This window comes from Streptopelia decaocto (genome assembly GCF_964273445.1).
Source record: "Streptopelia decaocto genome assembly, chromosome: 2".
NCBI classification, from domain to species: Eukaryota; Metazoa; Chordata; class Aves; order Columbiformes; family Columbidae; genus Streptopelia; species Streptopelia decaocto.
The window spans coordinates 109212147-109229786 of NC_138655.1; the positions used below are offsets into that span (position 1 = coordinate 109212147).

Consider the following 17640-nt stretch of genomic DNA (forward strand, 5'->3'; position numbering starts at 1 on the left):
AGGAACAAAGAGAACGAAGCATTAGAAAGGGAATGACATGTAACATTCTGGTTAGAAAGGGAACGACATGTAACATCCTGGTACATTGATAATAGAAAAAAGAATTGTTGTGAAACAAAATAATTCCAAAGCTACATGCAAAATATGGCTAATGCTGGTATGGCTATGGCTAATACGGTAAACGCTATAAGTGCTTTTTATTCATATTTGTAAGTATTATCCTAAAGGATTGTACACATTGGAATGGTATTACTTATCTGAAAGAATTTTCATTAGAAAGGTAGTGGTAAGATAGTATTTAGAATGGAAGTATCAGCCATTGCACTTAGACATGTAAATATTTACTAGTCATTAAGAATATAAAACCCACAAAAGACTCCTCAGAAGAAGAAAGTTTTCAAAATCCATCCTGTCTAGCCTTGGTCTTACATCTTGTAAAAACATATAAGCATTCATCACCCGAAAAATGTGTACTTTTGATTTATGACCTACTGTTAGGTCACTGCATTTTATGAAGAGCTCTCTTTTGCCAGCTATTTTTACATACCCAAATGAAAATTAATTTGAGAATACATCTCTCCACAGAAAAGGTGAAGGCGTGTGATCTGTTGCTCTAAGAGGAGGTGTTGCGGAACTACATTCTGGCAGGCGACAAAAATCTGCCAGAATGAATCACCTCATACCCTGGAGTTTCAGCACAGCATCTTATTAGCACTATTATTCCATGCAACTAGAGGCCAAGGTTATTACAGCCCGCCAAAATAAACCCTACTGCTACCAGCTGTGTTGGGACTTTGGGGTTTGTAGCCGAAGGCCCAACACTGATGAAAATCCTCCGGACACTCAGAGATGTTGCCTGTCGCACACTAATGGCACATGGTGCAGTAGCATTTTGTTACTCAAGTTGCTTCAACAAAGCAGAAGAAATAACATCTCACTACATAAGTGTTTTTGCAGTTTTACAGACAGCAATTACTATTCAAAACAAATTCCCCTAGTATTTAAAGCAAAACAATTGCCTAAGTTACATATTTCATGAAAGCCTCTAGGTGAAAAAGGAAGTAAAAATAAAAGATGAATTAAAAATGCACTGTTAATGACTTTGCAAAAATTAAAAGGTCATTGCTCACAGGAGACCTCTTCTCTCCCCACACTGTTTGAGGCTTGGCCAGTCTTTGAAATGCAGCATGCTGCCAACATCAGCTCCTGTCGTCTGTCACAGAATTTAATAGCTAACTCAGAGCAGAGTCTTGCCAATTGCCCTGAGGAATCATATTCCTGACCCCCTCATAACAAAAAAAGCCTCTTTTGACCATAAAGAAAGCAAGCCAGGCATCAGCTGGAGACTTGAAGGCAGAAGACATTCTCCAACAGCTGTTTTCAAACCCACTTTCTACCTTCTTGCCACCTCCTAAATGACAAGCCTCTGGCTTTGCTGAGCAGTGGGGGCCAGGCTGCCATGGGGGGGACTTCTCTCCTGCCCCAAGTCCCACTGCTCCGAAGGAAAAGCACAACTGCCTCCTGCAGTTTGCCTCTGCTGCTCAGCAAAGCCTGAGAAGCACCCAAGTTATTTTTAAGCCAGGGTATGAATATGAACTAGTACCTGTGTTGGAAGTTACAAACTCTTCCTATGCAATTTTTAAGCAGTAGTTAAGGAGCGAGGTCAGACAAAACCACTCCAGAATCAGGATGTCTTTGTATCAATTCATGAACCATGTGGTGAAAGTGACTTTAAATTAAAAAAAAAGAGTATTATACACAGAAATATTTTCTTCCCTTGCTTTTTGTCAGGACCTGCTTTCAGACTTTTGATCAATAGGTATAAGGATGGGGTATATACAGAAAGCCCATAAAAAAGTTGACACGAGATAGCATAAGACATCTCACCAATAAGCCCAAATCAAAATTATTTATTCCTCAGAGGATACCTATGAGATGAAAGAGGCTGTCTGGATAATGCTGCTCTATGCTATGCCCAGCACAGTCTGGTGAAGTCTTTCACATGTCCTCCGTCCAACATTTTGGTCATCAAAGCATTGCTGCCACTATCTGATAATCCTGCACCACTGCTGAAAGTCACTGCTGCCATAGTAGAGTCAACAGAATAGAGCATATCCCTCATGCCACAATGGCCAGCACTCACAGAGTTCAGCATCTTCCTTTGAATGCACTTTTCTCAGCCGTTTGAGCTGGGACATTGGATTTTACACCAAAGTCACTTGGGCACAAGGATGTAACTCCTTTAAGCCACCATTTCTGGAGGAGAGGAGCAGATAATTGCAAGGCTCTAAAATCTTGAAACTGCCACAAAGTTTGCTAAAGGACATTCAAAGACACGAGAGACATCAAGATACCAAAACACAGCCTCTGTTACTGAAACAGAACCTTCAGTACAGAACATCCAAAAACCCCCTAAACTCATAGACAAACAAACAAGATACCCACCCCTCAGGCTTTGACATTGGGGTATCACTAATTAGCTCCTCTACAGGAAGGAAAGTTTAAACCTTTACTTTCACTGCCACCTTAATTATTGGCAAATCGTGTTACATTGGAAATGTCAGATTTCAGGCAACTGTTGACATGCAGTCCAAATTATTTGAGAAAATTCATTTTTGAAATACAATTTGTCTCCAAATCTCAAAGAGAGTCTCTTCATCAGGGCTTAAATCCATTACAGTCCGGTTACATTACTGTGTTTTATATCCACTGATTGGGTAAATAGGTAAATATTCCAAATAGCATACAAGTGACCCTAAGCATTTCAAGAACCACTCCATTTAGATCTGGCTTACCTGAATATCATAAAGGATGAATTAAGTTATCCTTAGGAACTAGGGATAAGCTACATGTGATTGAAATAGTAAAATAAGAAAGGCATCTTCTAGAACTGCCACTTGAAGCTGAATAATGTAATGGACTGCATCTTATGTTTTTCTAAGTCTGCTTTCAAGGGGCCGAAAATAACCAACTGTTTAGAAAGCCAGTAATTTAGCAGAGATGTTTTTGAAGCAAACCTGCAAATATTTTTATATTTTACAGTCTGCTGGATGATATAAGTGGAGACAAGAAAAACACCCATTTGAGACACTTGCATCTAAAAAAAAAAAAACAAACAAAGCCAAAAGGATTAAGAAGCACTGTATCAAAATTTCACCTGTATCTGCACTCAGGTCCTTTATTGGATTGAAATAAAGAGACAGAAACGTGAGATTTCATCTTCCAAGCTGGCAAAGAGTGCACTGAACCACTGAGAACTCATACAACAGGCAATACTGTTCTTGCACTGGTGTGGCTCTAAAACAAAAGCCAGACATTTTTGAAAACTGTAATGCTGAAACACTTTCGCTCTTTGAACATAATTAAACAGCTCAAAACCAGCAAGGGACTGCATGCTGTGAGATCTTAATAATATGTCCTTTTTGGCTCATTGAGTTTGAATAGGAAGACATAAAATTCAGAAATAAACGCACATGCGTTACCAAAGGGAGTGTGCATAATGTTTTCTACTGGTTTGGCAGTGACAGCTCTGTAGCCTTAAGTCCTGGGCAATTTATTAACTGAGAATCTCACATTAAACCTGTACCATTATGGTAGCTGGCTTGCAACCAGGGAAAACACAAGACAGGGCAGACTGCTCCTCTTTCTTGCCACCATTTCTAACACACAGCATAGGTTCTCCCTGTTGCTTTGCAATTTAACTGTTCTTTGACATTTAAAGCCAAGGCTCTGCTGTAAGGGACTTCGATTTTCAGGAAAGGCTGTTTTCCTTAAGAGTTGGGGTAGAATTTTTCAGGACATACTGGGAGTGAAAAGTAAATGGGAAAGATGTATCTAACTCTGAGCATCTTTGCAAGCATCTTTGCCTTTGGGGTGGCTCTTGGGGGCTGTCAACAAAATAAAATTAGGTAGCCGAGTACCTGGACATGCTATTCCTCCAACCCTGTTTTGAGGCTTCTTAACATATACACATCAATCTGAAAGACAACTGTGCAACTAGAGATCTGGGGCAGGAATTTCAAGGGCAGCGTTGTGTCCTGCTATCACCCTAGGAGCATTAAATGCGATCCTTTAGACACTTTGTCAAAACGTGGGAAATACAGCATGCCAATTACACGAGTGCAGAGACAGAAATTAACTTACCTTAAGCTGACCTATTTCTTTAAACTTGTAAACTTCAAATTCCCAGAGTTCTGTGTTTTTGCCAAGAATTTTCTGGCACTTTCTGGAAGGAAGATGAAAGGAAAGAGAACAAAAGTAGGTACATAGAATGATACAAATGTGACAGCATTACTGCAAGGATTCCTTTCTTCTTTCTTCTCCCTATAAAGACACTTTCAAAGGTGACTTGTTTTGGCAACCATTGCTTCAAGCAAAGTATGCCAGATACTCGTCCTTTCAGATCAGTTTTGTTGCATCCAAGAGGACTTAACTACTTAGTATTCATTCACCATTATTGATTAGAGCCATATTAGCTTTATGAGTCAAGTTTTTAAGTCTCAGATGAGAAAACCTGAGCACTTATAAAGATATACTTATACTTACACATATATGAAAACACAAACCATAGGTAATTTCTGATCTATACTTCAAATACTCATATTTTACATTTTTGTTTAGATCCACAAATTGTTTTCTGATGTTCTTGCATGTAATGACACACTAATAAACTTAGATTATCAACATCCAAAGAAAACCTTGGTTTTGAAAATCTTGTGTGACTTTGAAAAAAATCAAGGCTGGCTTTCAAAAATATGTATGTCTCAATTCTAGTTAAACTTTAGAAAGCATACAATAACTTTTGGGTCTCTACAGGCAAGAAAAAATAGAGCACAGTAATACATCTGCATGTTTTGAAACTTCAGAAACTCCAGAACACACAGAAAATTAACATTACAAAATACTTCAGAATCAATAATTTGGTTTTGCTTTTTTTTTTTTTTTTTAACCACACACAGACACACTTTAGTCAGCAAAGAAAATTTTTAATAAGAAGTTACCGAGCGGCCAGGTCATACTCTCCTTTCTCCACTAGGTGATTTATATAGGCTAAGCCAATGTCCTAAAGGGAAGAAAAATGAAGAATCAGTTATAAAAGATTGCCACAGCAGCCATCATTCCAGCAGTATGCACTGCTATTAAGCCTAGCACCAGGCCCTGAGTGGATACCCTGAGTTCTCCTTTAGATGTAGGGTCCACAGAACAGACAAGACAAAATACTTGCCTAGACCACTCATGGGTTCAAATTAAGATGCTCTTTTAAATAATTCTCATAACCTTATTGATGCTGAGATGACCGTGCCACCTCTACATATTAAGGATTGTTCAAAACACACAACTGATCACTCAGTGCTTGCTATCGTTCTCTCAAAAAGAAAAAAACCCACCAGCCATTGTATGAGACACTTTCTTTGCCAATGCAAAGTTTGTGGGGGAGAAAAATTTTGCTTGAGAACATAAATCCTGGTGCTGCAATATTATTACGTATTATTACATACTAAATTGTCCTTCTCAAGAGTTTATCACACAATTTTTCTGCTAGGCGTTTAATATATTAAAACTTTGATGAAACAGCCATTCCTTCACTGGTGTGAAGGTAACACAGCCCAGCGCAGCCACTGCATAACTTAAGAATCACACTGCTGAAAGAACATTGTTTCCAGAAAAACTAATAATCCAAAACAAAACAAAAAACCTAAACAAACAAACAAACAAAAACAACAACAAAAAAAGATAGCTGTACCATGAAAAAGAAGTCCCATTTCCTACAAAAATAAACATTTGGGTCTTCTGAGGCACAACATAATTTTTTTGACCAATACAATGGACAGGACAGAATGGAGCAGAATATGAACAGAGCTATCAAGCAACTTCAGTTGGTCAATCTACTACAAAGTCTAAAAAACAAATCATGCACGTACGCCAGATTTTAGGATTTCATTCCACTGCAGGAACCACATTGGTATTTTCAATTTCACTGTTCTCAAGAAGGATGATTTCTGGCAGCCTCTTGCTCCCCAGTGGGCAGAGAAGACAGAATAAGGAAAGGAGCTGTAGATCAGTGGTTGTATAGGACCCCTCCATCCTGCTCAAGAGGTGCAGGTGGACAATGAGCATTACTGCAACCTAACAAATCCCCAAGACCACCAGACTTGTCAGCTGGTGTGAGTGTGGTGTCATTGGTGTGATCACTGCTGGTCAGTGAGAACATGAGTTATTTTAAATCCCTGTTACCACTAATCCTTCACTTAAGGCTTGATGGCAACATTTTTCCCCTCGACACATTCCATGGGTTTTACATTAGAGTTCATACACTCAACAGCTCTGCCTGCATATACTCACAATGAATCTCATCTTAATAGAGCAAATTTCTGCAAACCAAGAGAAAAGCCTTATTTTTTTTTTTCCCTTTTCTCCTAATGTGTTTTCAGGACCTCCTTTGAGAATTCTTTACATCTTTTGCAAGGGCCACAGAGCAGCTAAATCATGATAGGTGATGGCATGCCATTAGGTCTTGATTCCACTTCTAGACTACACAAGAAGAAAAGAATTTTTCAGACATACTGATACACAGTGTGTGTATTATAGCAGCAATCTGGCTAAAATTAAACACATCTTTTAACACTGTGTACTTGAATACAAACTTCCATTGAAAGAAGCAGCAGTATTCATGAAATACCAATGGTTCACGATGAGGTCAATTTAAACAAACAAACAAACGAAGAGGCAATATTAACGATGCTTTTGTAGCTACTACATTATTCCTCCCTTTTGTCTTAAACATCTATACCCTTTGTTGCTCTGTGAAGTGACTATAAACACGGGAAATAACTATACAGGAGAAAAGGAGCTGAACTGTGTAAAATAATGAGAATTGCAAAGTAACGTAAGAGACCTAGATGTGAAACTGCAGCTGAATTTCAATAGCATTTAAAAGGTCTTCCAATTGCACCTTTTAAACTTCTGCCAAAACCCTGTCACATGTATATAGAAAAATTAAAGAGAAATATGTCATCCCCCACCCAATCTCTAATATTTTAACACTGTGTGTTACTTGAAACAGCAGCAAATTTAACACAGAAATAAAAGCAACCAAAATTTCCACCAGCAAACAGAGAAGTACAATCCTCTTCTTTTTAATGTCAATAGCACCTTCATAAAATCTAGATCCTTTCATGTTTCACACCCTAACATTTCTGTTCTGCAGCTGAAACCAAGAAATCAAATGCTAGTTGGAGCATGCCTAACAGCTATTGTCTGGTGCAATACAGAACAGGAAATATATTTGTAGCATTTCACAGTATTCTATAAAAATTAGATATTTTGTTTTGAATTGAACTTTTGAGACTTACCAAAATCTTGTGCTTTTTTATGGTTTTCTGACTGATCTCAGCTGCCATCAAAGCTTCCTATATTCAAAAAGTAGAAAACAGAGATACTAGTCAAATACACAATCTTTCAATACAGAAAGCTCTAGAACTACATAAATCAACTATTTTTCAGAGCAGGGTGTTTGAAGCACTAGAATTTTTAATGCCATGGTTGGATGAACAGCTTTCAATTCATACTCAAACAAAAGCAGTCAACCAAAGAGAAAACTAGTTTTGTTTCCATCTGGGTTCACTCCACATTACTATATTAGGATCAAATCGCAAGATTACAACAAAACTGACAATGCAATCGCATTGGATCATTTTCAAGTAAGAACCCTTTGCTACCAAAACCTGTGAAAGAACTCATCAGGAAATGGGGTGGGGGAAGGCTGCCTTTCACTTCCCCAGCCCAAAAGTCTTCTCCAGTCAGATTGATTCATATTTCAATCTCATTTGCTGTTCCTCTACTTCTTTCAAATGTACAGAAACAAAGCTGGCACTTTTACAAACAAAATGAAACCTTTAACTTCCATCATAACACACAAGCTATCTACTACCTTGGATGGCTTTCACAAAGGCACAAACACAGCTGTCACTTGCAAATTACTGGAGTCTTCAGGGACAAAATGCTGTGATTTACATAAACTGCAAAACTGCACTCATCATATGAGTTTGCTATTCAGATGCAAAAGCATCCACAAGGATTTAAACAAATATGCATGAGGAATATAATGATTGCATTAACAAAAGGAATACATGCTGAATGGCTTTCCCACTTTTTTTTTTCTTATAATAGGCATCCAACAAATAGCAAATAAATAAGAATTTGCAAGTTACTTTATGCACCATAACAAGAGTTCTAAGTCATTAACTGCAAGACATTAGAATCCAGAACACTGGCTGCATGTTGATATTGTCTGTAAGAATTTATTATTGTCTTAAGTATTTAGACATACATGCTTAAACACACCAATATTTATGCAAACAAATGCTGAGCTGTTTTCCAAGGGTGCTGTATACCCTTGTGTTCTAACAATGGTCCTGCTTTTTTTGTGAGTAAAACTACTTTTGGCACCAATACCTACAGTCCAAGCCCATATTATTTAAAAGCTTCACACTGAAGGTAAGCAACACAGAGCAATGCACAGTACTCCGACGCAACCTTTTCATTCTAAAGTGGAAGCGATATAGAATGGGAAAAATCTAATATCCCCCACCAAATCAATTTCTCTTCCCTCTTTAGTCGGAATAAATCTAGAAAAACAACCACACACCTCATAAGTTAACTGTTCTGCTGCTTTAAAGCCAAAAACCAGCTTTAATAATTTTCAGTGACAGCTAATACATTTCATATCTGATGCTGAGAGCAGTATTCACAGCATCTAATTCAGCTGCCTCACTTGGGTGCAATTCAAACCAGTTGTTTCAGCAGGAAGACAAACTCTCCAGAGAGACTGAGAGATGTGTAGTCAACTCCTACCCTTTACAAGCATCTAGTCAATGACTGTAGGAACAAAAACCACGCAATCCAGACGACCTAGGAAAGTTCATAATCCCACCCCAACCTCCAAACCAGGAAAGCCTGAAGGAAAGAATGTTGTAAAAATTACTTCGTATTTCTTCTTTTCAAGAAGCCAGTCAATGTGGTCATCTTGGTCCCGCTCCTTAGCCACGACCACATCTCTTGGGCTGATGATATAGAAAAGTGACTCACCCTCCGAATATTCTGCAAATGCATACACAGTTTTATTATTATTATATTCTCCTTAAGTAAAGCCCTGCTTTTTAGTACACCCTTGAGGGGAATTTAAAAGGAAGAGATGAAAGGAAGACAGCAAGGCTACTCCTGCAGAACATGCATGTTTGGGAAGCTGAATTCTCCAATAAATTAAAAGTTGTTTAAATGGCAAAACAGCTTTCAAAAAAATCACTACAGCTTATTGCAAATTCTGATTCATCCACTATGTGTAAACTTTATGATGGTTTAGAACACATTATTATACTTTTAGAGGACTATTACACTACATAGCCTGCAATAAACTTATCCTCCGCATCAAGGTCAAGGCCATCAAAAGCATGAATGATAGATGCCATAACCCCTGGGGACACAGCACATCATTACAGCAATGCATTTGCAATGCTATAAGTTAAGGTTATATGTATAATGCATTTGCTTATACCATAAGCCTTTATTTTTGAGTAAGCTCAAAGTAAAAATGTACATAAAGGTAAAATCAAACACAGAAGATGACTGTTCAGAATAGTTATTATTTCCACAGAACCCATGAAGAAACACCATCAATGTTTTGTAGGTACAGGAAAGAAAACCATCCCCCATCCTTTAACTCTATCTATGCATGCATACAAATACGCTCCCTGAACCGATACACAATCCGCAAAATAATGCTTGTTTTAAAGCCATCCAAGAAACTGAGATTTGTCAGAGGAACTGGAATATTCACTAAGCATAAAAGTAAAACTGTGGGGACCAATGTTCTACTTAGGGACAGGTATAAAGAAATCCCAATTCTATTGATAGTAGCAGAGATGTTTTGGAGATCAGGAGGAGATGCACTATATTTCTAGTGGCTTAAGGGCATTGATGTACACAAAGATGCCTGCCAAGTCTGTGATTTGAAGCGTGCTGCCAGAGAAAATGCTTAAAAATCAGATTCATGGATTTTAAAAGCCAGAAGGAATGTTTCTGTATAACACTGGCCATATAATCTTCACCAAGGAATTCTGCATCAGCTTTGCCATGTATCTTTCTGAACTACAACACATATATCAGAAAACCATCCATCTTATTTAAAAGACTCTGTTATGTATTGCGCCAGGGTTTAATCTCCCTGTTTGTTACATAATTAAAGCTATCTTCTAGGCTGAACTTGCCAAATTCTATTCATTACATTTTACCATTCTGGAGTCTGTTATATGCCAACAGCTTCAATACAGGGAAGCTAAATATCAGTGAGCCCCTTTTAAGTTGACTCAGGTGCATCTGATTGTTGAAATGACATTTATTCCAACTTTGGCTCCAGAGCGGCTTCTCCAGACACTGTATCACTCATTTCACTGAAGCCGTTTGTGACCGAAGAGACACAGGAGCTCCTATGGATCACATGCTGAATACATCTCCAAAGATATTGCCTTCCACAATACTGGACATTACATGAGATATGTATTTCCGCCTTCCCCAGTATGTCTGACTTAACAGATGGCATTACAAATCACGATGTTTAAAAATGCACATTTGTTTTCTTTCATGTGACTCGTTCTTGTGGATTTCCAATTTAAACTTTGGTGCCACAAGCAGTTATAGACAGTTATTCAAGGAGATGACATAAAAAACAAAGAAGAGGCTGAGTGCTCCCAAATCAAGTCTTTTTTAAACAAAGTTATGAAAACAAAACAATATTAAGAACACCTACCTAAATGATAATCTCTGCATTCATTTTCCTGAAATCCTCGTACTGTTAGTGCATCAGAAGAGATCTCTTCACAAGACTCAGGTAGGGGTTGTACAATATCCAGTCTAGGCCTTGCACAACACTCCACTTCCTAGAAAAATGCGAACATCTTAGTTGCATCCTACATGATTTACCTTCACAATGTCAACTGATGGTCATCTACAAACAAGGCTGAAATTCAACAGCTGGAAACATTTCCAAAGGTCCAGTACTTTGCACCAGGTATTCAATTGCAAACCACACAAGCTGAAAAGTTGTCCTCCACAAAGCAGCTGTAATCACGTCTGAAACACAAAGTTATTCCTACTCTCAGCCTGCTTCCCTTGAACAGATCAGCACAGAGAAGGAGTTTAGACAAGACACAGGTCTAACCCATCCCCTGAGTTTCCTCACTGTTCTTCTGCTCTTGGTCACAGAAACTTTCAGGGCTATCACAAGATGATCATCAACCATTGCATTCAGCAAGCAACAGAACAATTTAAGACGTGTTCCCAGCTGGGCTCAGGCCTCAAAGGACAAAAGCTCTATGAATCAATGATATTCTGGTAGCAAGATGAACTTGTTCTTTTTTAGCTGGTGCTTAAGTTTGCACTTTTAAGTGTCCAGTAGAATAGGGGAAAAAAATAACCTGACAGTTATCTATAACCCTTGCTGTGCTGATGATCATAGAATAAGATGAACTTTCAAGTGCAATGTAGGTGCTTATAGTAACATGACATCATGGATTTTCATCTTCTATCCAAGGAAAACAGTTGTCTTCATCTAGGTGTATTTTTAATTAAGGTCCAAGACAATCCTTTATTTTCTACTTCTGGCTGTGAATTATAACAAAATAGAGAATGAAAAAGCAAGGAGACATACAAACTGGACTTACACAGCTCTAGCCTACTCATTCAGCAGCAGCACCATTCCAGTCTTACCTCAACTTATCTGTTTCGGTAGACGTAAAAAAAAAAAAAAAAAAAAAAAATCAAAGCAAGCCATGAGTTGAATTTTGATCCAATTTGTAACAAGTAGAAGCTGTCATTTGAAAGCTATGAAATTAAGCATAGGAACAACACTGTTCCTCACAACCCAAGAGCATTTGTAGGGAGCAGCACTTCTGCTGCAAGCTCAGGCAGGTCAGGCTCCATGGAGCCAAGACACTGACAGGGGGGTTCCTACCACACCAGGGCACAGACACAGTGGCGGGGAGGAGAGTACTTTTGTTTTCTTGCTAGAGTTACCCAGAGAACTGAGAAGTCATCAAAGGTCAGCATTCAGAGTTTCTTTAAAAAGCTAAAAGCAAATACATGAAAAAAAACCACAACTCTTTCCTATGTTCAGTTACCATTATATCACCTGAAATTCTCTTTTCATCTTTCTTTTCCGAAGCAGTTAGAATGACTTTAACCTCTATCAGTCACTACACTTCCTTTATTCTACACTCCTTTCCCATGCTACTACTTCATTAACAGCAGCTTCCCAGTTTCCTCGCTCCTGAGCATTTCTACCCACCTTTTCCTCTCCCTTCCTTTTCCCATTTGTTTGCCTCCTTTCCTTCCATCGCCTCTCCTTTGCTAAAGGACTACTGTACTGGCTCTCTTGGGAAAAACTGCTGTGACATTATTTTTCTCCCTAATATAAATAAAGAAATAATAATCTGACATCCTGCAGCAGAGCTAGAAGCTAACCCTATTGATTTCAGCAGGCTCGAGCGTTTGTTTGAACCCACAGCATTGCATTGCCTAGCAACTTGTGCACCCAGTTGCTTAAGGTTACTATGGTGATGGCTGTCTAATGCAGCCGTACTATCAAAGAGATGATCAAGAGCATCTGCCATTCTCACACCGCAACTTCAAGGATTTCCTCCACTGCCTCGCCTTTTATTTGGCAATATGAAATAAATGTTGGAGACAGACATGGCACTCACCCGCGTGCAGTAAAAACGGCTGACATGAATTCTAATTTCTACCTATCTACACATGTATCTGGGTGTACACAACTAAAGGTCTTAGAAGCAAGGGAGGCAATGATGCCACTTGCTCACGATCGCACATCCCACCCCCACCACAGTGACTTTTATTGCTTGAGTTGATCAACTTCACTACTCAGTTCTTCTAGGATGCAGTGTCAGCAAGCCTCTCTTGTGGCTCAAAAAGATTCTTTGTGTCTTCTGGTGAAGAAATAGCAGAAAGAAAAGAGGAGAGAAAAAGAGGGGGGGGGGGGGGGGGAAGGAAGGATAAAGGAGAGAAAAGGATGATCTAGAGACCTTCTCTGCCTCCTACAAGAAAGGTAGCCAGACAGGACTTCTGAAAGCTAAGTACGTTAGTCTTCACCATTGTCTCCACTGACCTTATTTTACAGGTCAGAGAAGTTTCAAGCACTGCTCACTACCAGCAGACTACACATTTTTCCACAGATAATCAGATCTGCATGACCAGTTTAAAGGCCCAACTCACAGGGACAGTTTACTGCTGTGAAGAAACTCTAACAATTACCGTTTTTTCAGAAATCTCCTTTACGTATGAAAGTATAACAAGCTGGTCGCACAGAGGTGCAAGTCCACTGATATAGAATTCTGTGTCGAACTGGAAAACTGAAACACAGAAAAGAACAAACTGTTAAATAAATGACTGTGTATGAACTACTCCCTAAGAAAAAACACACAACTGATTTTCAGCAGCAATCAAAAGCATGCAGTAGCACTTCAGAGAAATGATGACTCAATACATATAAAGAATCTACAGACTTCCCAGTTGGATCAGCAAGATGAAAAATTACATTTAACAGATTAAATTCCATTAAAGCTTGCAAGAAGAAGTGTTTATGCTCCAGGACATGCTAGAGATGAAACATTTGAAATGAATGGTCAGCCTGATTTTCAGTAATCACATTAAAAAAAAGAAAGCAAACCCAAACTCAATAAAGCAGGCAATAAATAGTACATCTTCATGGGTTTGCATATTCACAGAAAGTCATGTGGCCATAAGAGAATCACACCTGCTACACCTATTGCTATGATATATGAAAACACAAAGACCATCATTTATTTATCATGACTTTAAACATCACAGGAAGATTTACAGTTACCCTAATTGCAAAGAAAACATGTGGTTAAACAGTCCCTTTTCTTGTTGATGGAACTGAAAATGTAATTTCCTAAAACTGGTCTTGAAATCGAGATAGTTACGTGACAACTATCTTGAGAAAGAAAAAGAGAGCTGAACCGTATTTACAAAAAGTTTCATTACAGCAGACCCCTGTCACAGAAATAGCCCTTTTGTTTTATTCTGCTGGATTTGCAGTGCAGGCATTCAACATCTGGGAAGCCCTTTTTGTGGGCTCCTGTCTCACGAGGCCCAAAACAGGAATCATCCAAGTGCTCATATTAGAAAACTTTATACATATAAGCTTTTATGAAAATATCAGATGTGTCATAATTTTCTTCTGAAACATGGTTTTACGAGAATCTAAGTGTACGTAGGAAACAAAAGCTTCCTTGCTTTCTGCTTGGCACACTACATTACTAATATCTACTGTTTACTGAAATAGTTACTAATTATTTTAGCAAAGCAAACAGAAAATGCAGCATAATGACACTAAAAATAAAGCTAATTTTCTTTAGCTAAGGTAACATGAAGGAACAGGAGAAACAATCATCCTCCTGCTAAAGGAGAAAAAAATACTATTGAGTAAAGTACAGTTTTGACACCTGTCTCTCAGTGAATAAGCAAATACAGTTTTTCTCTTAATTACTGCTGACACTTCAACATCACATACTACACAAGGGTAGAGCACTCTATCCATTCCAGGAAAGAATAGGTTCACTTTTGTAATCCTTTGTTACTTTGTTCTAGCCTGCAAGACTGATGAGACTACTTTGACTGTGTTGCTCTGAGTGATGACAAACCATGTCAGAAACATCTACATAATATATCTTATGCCCAGTCTAAAATTTAAAACAATTTTTAAAACAATATGGGAATGCAGGAGGAAAAACACGGAAAAGAAAAAGTCAAATCCATAACGATGGCAAAAAGGATAAGCAAAGAAACTTCCAGCTTTAAAAAGTGACAAGAGAAGGCTCTCAAAGGCATATAAAACATTGCGGTTTGAATTTGGAGAGGAAAACAGCATGGTGGATGGTACATTTATAAAGATTATGGGCACAATTTTTAAAAAACATGTGAGTTTCTTTGACTTCCACTGGAACTTCAGTTCTTTTGCTACTGAAAAATGTTTGTAATGTCCACCTAATGGTGTATTTAGGATCAAGCAGCAGTAATGTTCTGCAAAACAAAAAATAAACAAAAATCATCACTTCAAGTTTTCTTTTTAAAAATGGAGTTTAGTTTCCTTGGTTTCACTTTCAGCTTTGTCTCAGCTCATCCTCCTCAAGAGGCCTTGTTGAAACACAATGCTCCAGCTCTGCTGCTACAGCCTTGAACAAAGAATAGCTGGCTTAGACAGTGCTTCTTGACCTGATAAAAACCTTTGATGCAGCTAATCAAAAAAGTCTTACTGAAAAAAAACTATAGAAGTTATAGCTGCACAGAACACCAATAGGTTAATTTGACTTACTCTCTGGACACTTTGTTGTGATCAAGGGGGGGGAAAAAAAAGCCAACACAGAGGCAATCAGAAATGCTGTTAATTTGAAAAGGATCCAAAACAATTAAAACAAACGTAGTATTGAAGGAAATTGGAATGACCGAGATATGGCCATGTGTCATACATGTTTACGCCTGTCATAAGAGAAGATGGAAGATATGCTGACAGTGGATCTATTCTACATTCAGCATCTATGTAGGGCTGTCAAACAAATTACCAGGAAGAAAAAAAAAATCCTGCGAATCTTTTTTTATTGTTCATCAAATGAAATGTATTAAATACACCACACTACAGAAATAAAACAATACATGCTACATTATTTACCCAAACTCTATAAAGCAACTTTCTCTGGAATTTAAAGATCCACACACATGCGAGAGACTGAAACCAAAAGAAGTCTATTTTGTTTAATCAAATCTCAAAAAGCAGTCCCTGCTTTTCCACTGAAAATTTATATAGAGTGAAATTCTGTTTACAGTCAGAGGTTTTTGCTGTTGATTCCAATGGGGCCAAGGTTTTGATATAGTCTTTTGGGAAAGTTAGGAAGAAGCTGAACCAGCAAGCTAGGCTTAAAATCTAAACTCTGTAAAGCCTCTGTCACTAAAAGCTGTTGCCTTACAACTTGCTACCAGCACAGAATGAAAACGAGCAAGACATTTTGCTACCACAACAATTTCTCTCAATTACAGTATCACACTAATCAGAAACATCAGGAAAAAAGCCCACTACCTCATCAGGCCAGTAACGATCAGTCTGGTGAGGTCTACTCTTTCAATTATATTAGAAAAATGTCTTGTGTACTGTAAGCAGCGTTACAATTTGCTGCTTTAACTGCAGTAAGGTTGTGTGAAACAGAAGTGCTACCATGGTGCTGAAATCATCTTGCCCCATTCCACCTCACACAGCAATAATCTTCAGAAATATGGCAATTGCCTGTACAACTCTCTAGCTACAGACACACAACCTTTATGGAAATCCCATGGAATCCTTGATGGCAACTGGAAAGTCAGAAGCTTGAGTTTCAAAGCTTCAAGGTTGATTTTCTGAAAAACTCATTTTCCCATTACACATTGAACTGAGAAAACACTTGTTAACCAATATGGAAAACACTCAAGAGTCTGATAATCTTGACTAATGTTATCAAGAAATTTAGAAGTGATCAGTTTGGATTGTGGCAAACCAAGACGAGCAAAAGTCTAAGGAGAATCAACTATATAAATGGGATGGGTATTTTCCTTCTGCCCGCCCTCTCTCCCTTTTTTTTGGCAGCAGACCTGTTCCAATTAAATGTTTGCATAAATCAGCACATAAATTTGATGACATTTAGTCACAGTTAATTTCCTGCTCATCACATTAATTAATTAAGCTTTGAGTTCTGTCTATATAAAGAGAAAAATGCTGGTATGGTAGATCCCAGTATCTCACTTTACAAACCAAAAATAAATATTCCCGTGTTTTCTTTTCAGATAAAAATGTGCAATCTCAATGCTTGGTGGTAATTTACTATGCAGTTATACAGCTATTCCTTTACAAAACATACAGATGTGTTGTTGCAAGTGTATTCACAAAACACATAATTTTTAAACCAGAATCCTACTTTGTGGAGAATCTGGAGGAATGAAGAAGGGAGATAACTGCTCAAGAAATATTGCTGGCTGCTTGGCACCTGGAATTCAGCTGAGATTCCTCAGATAAAATTTGGGCTAAAATAAATTGAATAGGAAGTCTCTAATTGACTTCAAGTCTTTTACTGACTTCCAGTGCTAATCTCTATCTTCCACTATCAAGAACAACTTGAGTAACTGAGGCAGAGATAAAGTACTTTTCCATACAAGTATATAAAATCCTGAGCTACTTGACAAGGCCATTGAAGAGCAGATGCCCCCTTTCACTTTGAAAAGGCATCATATTAACTGCAAAGTGCTAATTAGTTCTTTAGCAATCCGCCTTCTCACAGGTTCCAGCTGAGGAGGGTTTCCCTGTTCAGACCAGAAGTTGTCCAGCATTACAGCTTTTGTACACCCATCAGGAGAGAGCACAGAGGTCAAGCGCTCTTTAAGAAGGATCACAACAGCATTTAGTCCATGTTAAGCCTGTAATTCAATACCAATACTTTCTAATCAATACACTACTTCACAGCGGTAGCTGACAGAGCTAAACTGATAGGATCTGCTCAGCTAACATACATTTAAACCTAAATAGAA

The 17640-nt window shown here is 38.2% G+C and overlaps 1 protein-coding gene across 1 annotated transcript in view; it reads right to left on the reverse strand.

Moving 5' to 3' along the window:
* VPS41 (VPS41 subunit of HOPS complex) overlaps positions 1–17640 on the reverse strand; it is a 105656-nt gene that overhangs the window by 23017 nt on the left and 64999 nt on the right. The window contains exons 11-16 of the mRNA XM_082044242.1: positions 13324–13421; positions 10805–10934; positions 8984–9099; positions 7353–7409; positions 5001–5062; positions 4144–4225 (exon numbers count right to left, since the gene is read on the reverse strand). Coding sequence (XP_081900368.1) covers positions 4144–4225; positions 5001–5062; positions 7353–7409; positions 8984–9099; positions 10805–10934; positions 13324–13421 — 545 coding nt within the window. The remainder of the gene's footprint in view (positions 1–4143; positions 4226–5000; positions 5063–7352; positions 7410–8983; positions 9100–10804; positions 10935–13323; positions 13422–17640) is intronic.